Source organism: Mustela putorius, unplaced genomic scaffold, assembly GCF_011764305.1.
Source record: "Mustela putorius furo isolate JIRA1106 unplaced genomic scaffold, ASM1176430v1.1 tig00003834_pilon_pilon_pilon, whole genome shotgun sequence".
NCBI classification, from domain to species: Eukaryota; Metazoa; Chordata; class Mammalia; order Carnivora; family Mustelidae; genus Mustela; species Mustela putorius.
In genome coordinates, this window is record NW_025421987.1 from 63,914,572 (window position 1) to 63,926,896 (window position 12,325).

Below are 12,325 nucleotides of genomic sequence, written 5' to 3' on the forward strand. Positions count from 1 at the left end.
CAGTGATGAACATTTGTGTTTTTTCCATGTTTTGACTTTATGGGTAATGCTGCCATGAACATTCATATGCAGATTTTTGTGCAGACCCATGTTTTTAGCTCTTTGGTTAATACCTAGGATTAGAATTGCTGGGTTATTTGTTAACTGTTTAACTTTTTGAGAAACTTACAAATTTCCCACTGCTGCTGTACCATGTACTACCCATAATGTATAAAGCTTTCAGTTTATTTAATAGTCTCCATACCCTGTATGAAGCCCAAACATGGGGCTTGAACTCCCGACTCGGAGATCAAAACCTGAACTGAGAGCAAGAATTGAACACTGCACCACCCAGTCACCCCTCTCTTTGTGTTTTGATTTGCATTTCCTGATTGCTTAATGTTAATATTTTTTCATGTGCTTATTATTTTTTCATGTGCTTATTTATCTTCTTTGGAGAACTATTCAAATCCTTTGCCCATTTGTTCACTGGTATATTTGTCTTACTAAGTTGTAAGAGTCTTTCTGTATTTTGGGTCCAAATCTCTTGTCAGATGTATGATTTGCAAAGGTTTTCTCCCATTCTGTAGGTTGTCTTCACTTTCTTGATGGTTTCTTCTGAAGCATAATTTTTAAAAATTTTGATAAATTTTTAATATGGATTCTTGTGTTTTGTGTGTCATACCTAAAACTACTACTAATCCAAGGGCATGGTGGTTGACCTTCTGTTTTCTTCTGTGAGTTTTATAGCTTTAGTTTTTACATTTAGGTTTTTAATCCATTTTAATTTTATAATACTGTGTTAAAGGGTCTAACTCTACTCTTGTATGTGGATGTCCAGTTGTTCCAGCACCATTTGTTGGAAAGACTATTCTTTCCCCACTGAATTTACTTGACATCCTTGTCAAAAATCAACTGACCATAAATGTAAGGGTTTATTTTTGGACTCTTCATTTATCTGTATGTCTGTCCTTGCATTAGGACCACACTGTCTTAATTACTATAGTTTTGTAAAAAAAAAAAAAAAAAGTTTGAAATCAGGAGTCCTCTAATTTTGTTCCTTTGTTTCTTTCTTTCTTTCTTTGTTTTTTTATTTATTTATTTGAGAGAGAGAGAGCATATGAGAGGGGAGGTCAGAGAGAGAAGCAGACTCCCCACGGAGCTGGGAGCCTGATGTGGGACTCAATCCCAGGACTCCAGGATCATGACCTGAACCGAAGGCAGTCACTCAACCAACTGAGCCACCCAGGCGCCCCTTTGTTTCTTTCTTAAGTAGGCTCCACCTCCAGCATGGAGCCTAATGCAAGGCTGGAACTCACAACCCTGAGATCAAGAGTTGGATTCTTAACCAACTGAGCCTCCGAGGCACCCCGAATTTTGTTCTTTGATATCAAGATTGTTTTGGCTATTCTGAGTCCCTATAATTTCCATATGAATTTTGTCAGTTTCAGGGTGGGGGGGAGAAGGTAACTGGGATTTTGATGCAGGTTGCATTGAACGGTAGATCAATTTGTGTAGTATTGCCATCTTAATAATTTTAAACCTTTACAGTCCAGTAACTGGGGATGTCTTCCATTTTTTTTAGGTCTGAATCTATACCATAATATTTTATAGCCTTTACTATACAGTTTTTCTTTGTTTTTTTTTTGTTGTTGTTAAATTCCTGTTTTGGAGGTTTTCTCTCTTTAATATGACCTTACAAATGGAATTTTTAAATCTCATTTTTAGGTTATTCATTACTGGTGTATAGAAATACAATTAATTTTTGTATATTGATTTGCTGAAATACTAGGTTTAATAGTTTCGTGTGTGTGTGTTCCATAAGATTTTATATATCATCGGTGAATAGAATTTTACAGTAACTCTTTTCCAATAATAGTAGAATAATATTCAGTTATGCAGATACTCAGAACCTTGTATGCATGATCTTACCTGATACAAATATATGTATATTATTTACATAAATGATACTTTTTTTTTTTTTTTTAAACTTTTAGATGACAGTGTGGGCAAATAAAATGACCAAAATTCAAACTCCTGAAAATACTCCTCGGTTATTTGATTTAGTAAAAGTAAAAGATGAGAAAATTCGCCAGGCTTTTTACTTTGCTTTACGGGATACCTTAGTTGCTGACAATTTAGACCAAGCCACAAGAGTAGCATATCAAAAAGATAGAAGATGGAGAGTGGTGACATTACAGGGGCAAATCATAGAACAGTCAGGTAATAATCATTTTTTTTCCTGGCATTGAGTTTATTTAATCTTGTTGGGGGAGACAACTAAGTCTGACTTCTGTTCTATAGGTACAATGACTGGTGGTGGAAGCAAAGTAATGAAAGGAAGGATGGGTTCATCAGTTGTTGTCGAAATCTCGGAAGAAGAGGTCAGCATATATAAAATTACAGTCAGACCTTTTATTTAAGCTTATTGATATGTAACATACATACTATAAAATTCAGTCTAAGCATACTCAAATTTTAAGTTAACAGATTGAATTTTGTATAAATGACATAAGCTTTGGGAATTTTTTAAAATATAAAACCCTCTAAAGTTCTAAAAATAAAACATGTTAATTAGAAAATATATGCTCCACATATGTATCTTTCTAGTATTACATTTGGATCATATGGATATTTCATAATTTAACCACTCATTTGACATTTAATGTTTTTCCACATATAATTATTGTTGCAGTGTGTAATTGTTTTTTCTATTTCAAAAAAATTTAACTATAGCAAAGACTTCTGATGCATATTTTCAGATTTTATTTCAGAATGTTTTAACATGACCAGAAGTATATGAGAATGTTAAAATGTCTAGAAAAAACTTGTGTTCCATCATCCCCTTGGAACACTATACTTTTTTATTCCTTAAAAACATAAACTTCAATGTCCTGGATACCGACCTTTTTCCAAAAACGTGTATCTTGGGTTTTATTTGTTTGTTTTTCTCATATTTTGAAATAGTTGCTATGCTTCCACTTAAAAATTTTCATGGTGTAATAGGTAACTATAAAGCACTTAAAATGTGATACAGAAATCAGTTCGACCGTCTCCTAAGCTTTCAGATTGTGAATTGGAACTGGATTTTTGGTTTTATTCTAGTCTTTAAAATCACAAGTTTCAGTTTTCTTCATTCGTTGGTTGTTTTGGCTGCTAATCTGAAATGACTCATGGAGTAAACTTATTTCTCTGGTATTCTTTGTAGGTAAATAGGATGGAATCACAGTTGCAGAGAGACTCTCAAAAAGCAATGCAAATCCAGGAGCAAAAAGTGCAACTGGAAGAAGCAGTAGTTGAGTTAAGGCATAATGAACAAGAAATGAGGAATACCCTAGAAAAATTTACTGCAAGCATCCAGGTACTCTTTTGTCAATATTAGCTAAAACTGTTGGAATTCGGTAACATTTGGCAGAAGCATTTCGTTGTTTGCTTATAATTTTAGAATACAAGGGAGGAGAGTGGGTCTCTAGATGGAAATCCTGTGTCTTGATTTCATTTCCCTTAGTACTAATGGATAAATGCCCTGTTGCAGTTTTGCTCTAACCACAGCTATTCTTGGCTTCCATTTATACTTAATGGAGTCTTCCTTTAACATCTATGTAAGCCTTTATGTTCATTCTCTTTTCAAAGAAGAGTGCTTTTTAATTATGAAAAGCAGTGCGTACCCACTATTTAAAAAAAAAAAAAAGTGGTTTTCAGAAAATATACAGATTATCACACTTAATTTTTATGTATATCCTTTTAATATATTTAGTCTTTGTGTTTGTTTATGGTAAATGTGGATATATACATAGATTTTTAATGAATCATACTAACTTTTCATAGTAAATTGTGGTTTTCTTTCCAAACCAGTATAAATTTACTTTGTTTACAGCTGCATTTGAGCATTTCGTTTGTATCACAATTTGATAAATCTTTTCCATGTAATGAATATTGCTGTGTTTAAAATACCCTTGACAGGTGCACCTCACTGGCTCAGTCAGTGGAACCTGAGACTCTTGATCTCAGGGTTGTGAGTTCAAGCCCCAGGTTGGGTCTAACGATTACTTAAAATCTTCAAAATAAATAACGCTTTTTAGGTATATCTTTATACATTCGTCCAATTATTAGGTTAGATTCCTATAATTATTACCCACTATGGCTACAGTGTTTCAGGCATTATTGTATAATATAAAATTGTTCTCAAAAAGATGGTTCTGATTCGTTTAACTTTAAGTAACATACAGGTAATTGTTTTTCCAAGCCTGAACACTAGGTGTAGTCTCCAGTATATTTTAAGTTTGCTAATCTGCACCCAAAACATGGCATTTTAACTCGTCTTTGTGATGAATTACAAATTTCCTGTGTTTGCCATTTTCATGTTTTATATTGTTCATGTTTTCTGCCCTTTTACTGTTAGTATTTTCTTAAAGATTTTAAGTGTCTTTATTTCTTTTAAACTATTTAAGGCAAATGTTATTAGTTAAAATATTGACATAATGTTAAAACATTTCTGTAGCGTTTATCAGAGCAAGAAGAATATTTGAATGTCCAAGTTAAGGAACTTGAAGCTAATGTACTTGCTACAGCTCCTGACAAAAAAAAGCAGAAATTACTAGAAGAAAATGTTAGTGTTTTCAAAACAGGTATGTTTAAAGATATTTGCTTGCTCATACGTGCTTTTTTTTTTTGAGATTGTTAAAAATAAGCTTTTAATGTTTGAAGTGTTAATGTAGCAGTTTATAGAATAAAAATAGCAGTCACATACTTCTGTGCAAGTCACGTCTCCGTTTCATGGTTTCTATTGTTTTGTTCTTAAAAGATTATAAACTAAGTACTGTTAAGTACTTAAGAAAACTTAAGCACAGAATGGATTATGGTTGGTTTTTGGTTTTTTGGGTTTAAGATTTTATTTATTTATTTGACAGAGTGAGCAAGCATGAGAAGAGGGAGGGTTCAGAGGGAGAAGCAGACTCCCTGCCAAGCAGGGAGCCTGATGTGGGACTCCATCCTGGGACTCCAGGATCATGACCTGAGCTCAAGGCAGTCACTTAACCAAGTGACACATCTAGGCACCCCAGAATCGTTCATATAATTTGCCTAAGGTCATACAGCATGTGGTGATAGAGGAATTGAGGACCAAGGCAGTCTGATTCCAGAACCCATGCTCTTAATCTTATACTTAATATATTTGGCCCAGAGAGAGAAAGAGAGCGAGCACGAGCCAGGGGGAGGTAGAGAGAGGCAGGTTCTCCCTGCTGAGCAAAGAGCTGCATATGCGGTATTCAAAGCCAGAACTGGGATCGTGACCTGAGCTGAAGGCAAACGCTTAACCCACTGAGACACCCAGGTGTCCCTAAAGCAGACTTTTAACTGCCTCTTTCCTATCATTCCCATTTCCGGGTTACCTCCCCTTTCTTGGTCTCTGAACCTTGGATCAAGATGCCCCTCTCTTCAGCATCTCTACATTTTCCTACTTCCTTCCTTGTTAATCTGAGTACCTTTTCCTGCAAGCAGTTCTTCTAGATTTCCAAGGGAGTACAATGAGATGGCTTTGGGAGGCTTCTGTGGTCCTACTAAGCACCAAGGCTTTTTTTTTTTTTTTTTTTTTTTTTAAGATTAATTTATTTAAGAGATAGAGCAAGCTGAGGGTGGGAGGGAGAAGGAGAGAATCTGTAAGCAAACTCTGCTCTGAGTTTGGAGCCATAGGCCTAAGTGGAAACAAAGAGCTAGCTGGTCATTCACCCAGGTGCCCTGCCCCATGGCATTCTTTAATAGAGATGACATGCTTTTTTTTTTTTTTAAGATTTTATTTATTTCTTTGACAGAGATCACAAGTAGGCAGAGAGGCAGAGAGAGAGGAAGGAAGTAGGCAAGCTCCCTGCCAAGCAGAGAGCCCGATGTGGGGCTCGATCCCAGAACCCTGGAATCATGACCTGAGCCGAAGGCAGAGGCTTTAATCCACTGATCCACCCAGACGCCCCTTTTTCTTGGTTTTGTATGGTTTCTAAAAGCAGCTTCAGGGGGCGCCTGGGTGGCTTAGCGGTTAAGCCTCTGCCTTTGGCTCAAGTCAGGTCTCTATCAAGTAAATAAATAAAATCTTTAAAAATAAATAAAAGCCCTGGTCACATAATGCCACTTCCCTGTACATCACTCTCCAGTGGCTACTTTTCTTGGAGAGAAAAGTTGCAAAGATTTTTGAAAAGAGCCTGAGCGCATGAAGCCATTAATAAATGAGTGGCTTGGCGTGCCTGGGTGGCTGAGTGGGTTAAAGCCTCTGCCTTTAACCCAGGTCGTGATCCCGGGGGCCTGCGATCGAGCCCTGCGTTGGGCTTTCTGCTCAGTGGGAAACCTACTCCCCCCCCCCCCTGCCTACTTGTGATCTCTGTCAAATTAAATAAATAAATAAATGATTTTTAAAAAAGAAGAAATGAGTGGCTTATGCTATGGCTAAGCCAGAGAATTTAACCATGTGTGGTTATAATACCATTTGTTTTGACATCGTGTGTTCTGGTTTTTTTTGAGATACACTTTTCCCCAAATGTCTAAAATTTTTCATGCATCAGGTTAAGTCCTATGACTGACAAAATTTACATCTAGTAAGAAATAGTGTGTGAACCTTAGAAACGTGAATTGAGCTCTTTTTTTTATTTCAGAATATGACAACGTGGCTGAGAGAGCTGGAAAAGTAGAAGCTGAGGTTAAAAGACTACACAATATTATTGTAGAAATCAATAACCATAAACTCAAGGCCCAACAAGACAAACTTGATAAAATAAATAAGCAATTAGATGAATGTGCTTCTGCTATTACTAAAGCTCAAGTAGCAATCAAGACTGCTGACAGGTAGAGTATGTATGCTAACCCTAACCAGTTTTCTTCCTGCTTCCATATTGGAAAAGCTTGGAAAGTATGCTATTACTTAGTAACCCTATCTAACATGTTTTTATCTAATAGGACTTTAGTAAAGGGAAACCTTTAAACATTTATGATGACCATGTGGGGGGATGTGTATGTGTGTGTGTGTTAAGTGGTGAACAGGTATGTGCCTTGGCAAAGTATAGTTCTGTAACTCTCCACTTGTATGCACCTAAAAATCTGTTTTATTTCTCTGGCATAGAGTAGTTCAATGGTTATTAAATAGATCTAGGAGAATTAGCAAAATTGTCTTGGTAACTTAGTTTTTAGTTCATTGGATTACTCCATTGTCTTAACCATTCATAGGTCTTGTTTTTAAATCAATTTTTAGAGTATTGGTGTTTCTAGATAATTAAAGCTTAAACATGTTTATAAAATGTTAAAATGTGGGGCGCCTGGGTGGCTCAGTGGGTTAAAGCCTCTGTCTTCGGCTCAGGTCATGATTCCAGGGTTCTGGGATAGAGCCCCATATTGGGCTCTCTGCTTAGTAGGGAGCCTGCTTCCTCCTCTCACTCTCTGCCTGCCTCTCTGCCTACTTGTGATCTGTCAAATAAAATCTTAAAAAAAATGTTAAAATGTGAATAACTTTTTTATCTTAATAATCAATTTGTTACAATTTTATCTAGTTAAATTACTCCAGTGTTTTTGGCTCAAAGGTAGATAAAGCACTAATAAGCCATTTGTTTCTTAGGAGCAGAAGTTTATCTAAACACATTGGTCAAAGTAGAAGTAACTTTTATTAAGGGGGAAAAAAGTCCTTGTTCCCGTCCTTGGGAAACACACATTGCTCTAACTGGAAGGTATTATCTATTGGAAGGTATAACTTCATGAGTGTAGAGATTTAAGGATCTCCAATCAGATAAGAAAATGACAAGAATATAATAATACAACAGACAACTTTGCTTCATGGTTTAGGTTTCATTAATTTATATTCAGAGTTTAATAAAATATACATCCCAGAAGTGTATGTATAACATAAAAACCTTATCAAGGATGGTTCAGAAATCATAAATTTTAAAATCTGTGATAGTAAAATCTGTCAATTTCATGAAGTTTTCTGGTAAACTCTCATAAGCAGGAAAACAAATCCCATGTTAGCACATTTTTAATGTATCATTTTGCTTGTTTAGAAATCTTAAAAAAGCACAAGACTCCGTCTTTCGCACAGAGAGAGAAATAAAAGACACTGAGAAAGAAGTAGATGATTTAACAGCAGAACTAAAAAGTCTTGAGGACAAAGCAGCAGAGGTCGTAAAGAACACAAATGCTGCAGAGGTAAGACTTGGAGATGGAAGTGAATGGTATTGGAAGCAATTTAAAGATTTGGATATATGACATCAGTACCTTGACACAGTAAAGACTCAATAGCTTAAAAGTTTTGTAGCTATAACTAACATTTATTTGTACAATAAAAAAGAGGAGTATTGTAACTTTTCCATAAATAAACTTTAAAAATGGAAGTGGCATAGGGAGAGATTACTAATTTCTTCATCTCTGTAATGTAAAAATACTGTTCTTTCTTTCCATTTGGGAAGGTCATTATCCATAGTAGTAGTTCTTGTTTTTTAGGGGTCCTTACCAGAGATCCAAAAAGAACATCGTAATCTACTTCAAGAACTAAAAATAATTCAAGAAAATGAACATGCTCTTCAAAAAGATGCACTTAGTATTAAGTTGAAACTTGAACAAATAGATGGTCACATTGCTGAACATAATTCGAAAATAAAATACTGGCAAAAAGAGGTAAGATGGTTACCATTTAGTTAAATGTCACTTTAAAAGATCCTTATGGAAGAGTGATGTTTCTTGTTTCTATTTTTTGAGATGTTGTGATATGCATTTGTGAGATGCATTTTTGAGATGTTGTGATACTTAATCCCCAGAGATAATCATTTCTTAGGTTTACAGGGGATGTAATGAATAATATATATTGTAATTTCTATATATAGATATATCTGTGTAATGATTCCACTAGTCAGTATTTTCACCCCAGGGCTGATTCAGAGATTTAACAAAAGACTACGTGAACATTTTGGAACACTGTAATATTTTTCTTCTTGTCCTTTGAAAAATAATTGCTACAGAAATTAGCCATAAACCCTTAGTATATATTTAGTAGATAAGTAATTTGTCATATAGTGATTTGATTTTTTTTTAAATAATTAGTTCTGTGCCTTCCCTAATGTTCATCTAAATTGAAATTTTAGATTTCAAAAATATCACTGCATCCCATAGAAGACAGTCCTCTTGAAGAGATTGCAGTTTTAACCCCAGAGGATCTTGAAGCAATCAAGAACCCAGATTCTATAACAAATCAAATTGCACTCTTAGAAGCCCAGTGTCATGAAATGAAACCAAACCTTGGTGCCATTGCAGAATATAAAAAGAAGGTACGAGTAAACTGTTAATGACTTAGACAGAAATTCTTTAGTCCTTAACCTAAATTGTGAATTTTAATTTGTATAATTAGCAGTTTTAACTCTCATTTCAGAAGAGTAACTGAATAGATGTTTTTCTCGTGATTTTTTTTCATAGGAAGAATTGTATTTACAGCGGGTAGCAGAATTGGACAAAATTACTTGTGAAAGAGATCAGTTTAGACAGGCATATGAAGATCTTCGGAAACAAAGGCTTAATGAATTCATGGCAGGTTTTTATATAATAACAAATAAATTAAAGGAAAATTACCAAATGCTAACTTTGGGAGGTGATGCTGAACTGGAGCTTGTAGACAGCTTGGATCCTTTCTCTGAAGGAATCATGTTCAGGTTTGTAATTATACTGAGTTTTGGATCCTCTTGTTACATATCTCTACGTATTCTCCAAACTGTCAGTATTTTTTAAGGGTGGGATGTGTAGTTTAGATCTCCAGCTTGTTTTGTTTGATGGTGAGTATTAATTTGTTTACATATTGGCAATTTACAACATAAATTCTGAGCAAGCAGCAAATACTTAATTTTACATGGTATTTGTCTAGTTCATCTTTTTAAATATTTGAGCCATTTCAGTTTAACATTAGGATTTAAAGTTGCAAAGCAAAAAAATGCACTGGAAACTGAATAGCAAGAAGTGTTTACGCGTCTTGCTGTTTAAATCTTAAAATTTTGATAGGTGTTCTTATGTGTTCGTTCTCCAATAACATTTTTACAAAATAACCTCAAAAAAGTTTAAATCTGTGAAAAGCAAATTAGAGATCCCCAGAAAGATAGAAGAAGCCAGTTTTAAATCAAATCATGAAATCTTTAGCTTTGCAAGTTATCTAATAAGAGATTTTCTTTAATACAGTGTACGACCACCTAAGAAAAGTTGGAAGAAGATCTTCAATCTTTCAGGAGGAGAGAAAACACTTAGTTCATTGGCTTTAGTATTTGCTCTTCACCACTACAAACCTACTCCTCTGTACTTCATGGATGAGATTGATGCAGCCCTTGATTTTAAAAATGTGTCCATTGTCGCATTTTATATATATGTAAGTAATCATTTAGAGGTTTTCATTCTGAGAATTTTATAGGTTCCCTAACAATACACATGGAATTTATTGACTTCTTTTGAACTTTTCCCCTATACTCTTAATACGGTGTCCTGTGGTATCCGAGAGACCAAGTCCTTTATTTGAACTAAATATTTCTAATTTGAACAAGTAATGTAAATTAGTAGCAGAAACCCAGCTAGAATCCCTGGTCTACTTAGATCTTCCTCCCCCCCCCAAGAAGCTTCTGGGCAACCATGTATCCCAAAATAACCAAATTCCTCTCAAATGGCTGTGTCATAAATTACACATGCTATCATTCCTCTTCATCTTAATTATCAAACTGTTGAATTTATTGCCCAGCAAAAACATTTCAAGTAAGTTAGATGTTTGTTATGATTTGTTACTAATACTTCTGTTTTTTTCTCTCTTTAGGAACAAACAAAAAATGCCCAGTTCATAATAATTTCTCTTCGAAATAACATGTTTGAGATTTCAGACAGACTTATTGGAATTTACAAGACATACAATATAACAAAAAGTGTTGCAGTAAACCCAAAACAAATCGCATCTAAAGGACTTTGTTGAATTTATTTATAGCCAGGATTCTTTAAATTGAATCAGTGAAGATTGAGCATATTGTATTATTGATTTTCTATTTGTAAAGGACTATAAATTATGTAAAATACATATTCCTAAACTGGATCATATAACTAACTGGTTTCTAGTTTATGCTATTGGGAGATAGGTTAAATAGTCTAATAAAATATTCTAGGGACACCTGAGTGGCTCAGTTGGTTAAGCATCTGCCTTTGGCTTGGGTCATTATCCCAGAACCCTAGGATTGAGCCCTGTATCAGGTTCTGCTCACTCAGCAAGGAGTCTGCTGCTCCCTCTGTCTCTCCCCGGCTTGTGTCCTCTGTCTCTCAAATAAAATCTTTTTTTAAATATTCTATATACCTGCTTTTAGGAGACTAAGAATCTGACAGTTTTGTAAGAAGCAGGCTATGGAGAAACTAAGATGCTTGGGAGTGCTAGATGATTTGCCCTTAGTCTGAAGTTACTACCAACAGAGTTTAAAAGTATGTTAGTTCATGAACAGTAAGTTCTAAACTACATCATGTTACTCAAGATGCACATACCATCATGGATCCCTAATCTACAGTGGAAAAGCCTGCCAACTACTAATGAATAAATTCTTAAGGTATTCTATTTAATTTACTATAACAGTTTGTGGACAGTCACTGTATTTATTACCCAAACAATGGGAACATTTTTTTAAACAGTTCTGAATTCTACAAGATGAAAATTTAAATAATTTTATATGCTTTTCTAACTCCGTGTGTTTAAAACTTGCAAGAGGGCCAGTCAGCAAACAGGCAGTATCTAAACATGAGCAAGATACTCATCAGTGAAAAAGGAATAAATACTCATTATTATTGCTTCATTTAAAGAAAAATGAAGTATGTAGGGGTTAACTTTCTTAGTATAAATGGGAATTGTTTGCCTATCCATCTGCCAGGGCTTTTTCTTTCCTGCATTAGCTCAGTGTTACACTGTAAACTGAAATGAAGTTGGCAACCACTTGGTTTTCAAGAGGAATTCTGGTATTGAATCAAGTCTTTGCCCTAGCTATTTGATTTTGGGATATTGATCCTAAGAAATTAAAACTAAAAGTTATTAGCTCAATAATCAGCCATTGTTTAGGTATTAAAAGATCCAACAAAGATGGTTTGTATCCTAACAGTCATTAAATATGTAAATATATGAGCATGGACTTAAATAAAGCAAGATATGAAACTCTAATATGGTCATTTGTTTTAAATCAAGATATAAGGGAAAACTAAAAAGAATATAATCAAGTGCTTTTTCATTGGTGAAAGTAGTGATGAATTTCCAGAACTTAATACTCTAGTACTAAGCTCTACAACATTTTAAGTCTTAAAAAAGAGTTTAGATAATTCCCATTACCCATAT

General features: G+C 34.6%; 1 protein-coding gene across 3 annotated transcripts in view; it reads left to right on the forward strand.

Annotated features, from left to right (window-relative positions):
* Window positions 1-12,154, forward strand: part of SMC4 (structural maintenance of chromosomes 4) — a 36,333-nt gene extending 24,179 nt beyond the window's left edge. For all 3 annotated transcript variants that reach the window (XM_004755663.3, XM_013057784.2, XM_045088570.1), the window contains 11 exons: window positions 1,977-2,202; window positions 2,284-2,363; window positions 3,188-3,340; window positions 4,481-4,607; window positions 6,618-6,807; window positions 8,010-8,154; window positions 8,449-8,622; window positions 9,087-9,269; window positions 9,415-9,647; window positions 10,165-10,348; window positions 10,784-12,154. In XM_004755663.3, the coding sequence (XP_004755720.1) occupies window positions 1,977-2,202; window positions 2,284-2,363; window positions 3,188-3,340; window positions 4,481-4,607; window positions 6,618-6,807; window positions 8,010-8,154; window positions 8,449-8,622; window positions 9,087-9,269; window positions 9,415-9,647; window positions 10,165-10,348; window positions 10,784-10,936 (1,848 nt within the window). In that variant the 3' untranslated portion in view covers window positions 10,937-12,154. The remainder of the gene's footprint in view (window positions 1-1,976; window positions 2,203-2,283; window positions 2,364-3,187; window positions 3,341-4,480; window positions 4,608-6,617; window positions 6,808-8,009; window positions 8,155-8,448; window positions 8,623-9,086; window positions 9,270-9,414; window positions 9,648-10,164; window positions 10,349-10,783) is intronic.
* Window positions 12,155-12,325: the final 171 nt, after the last annotated feature.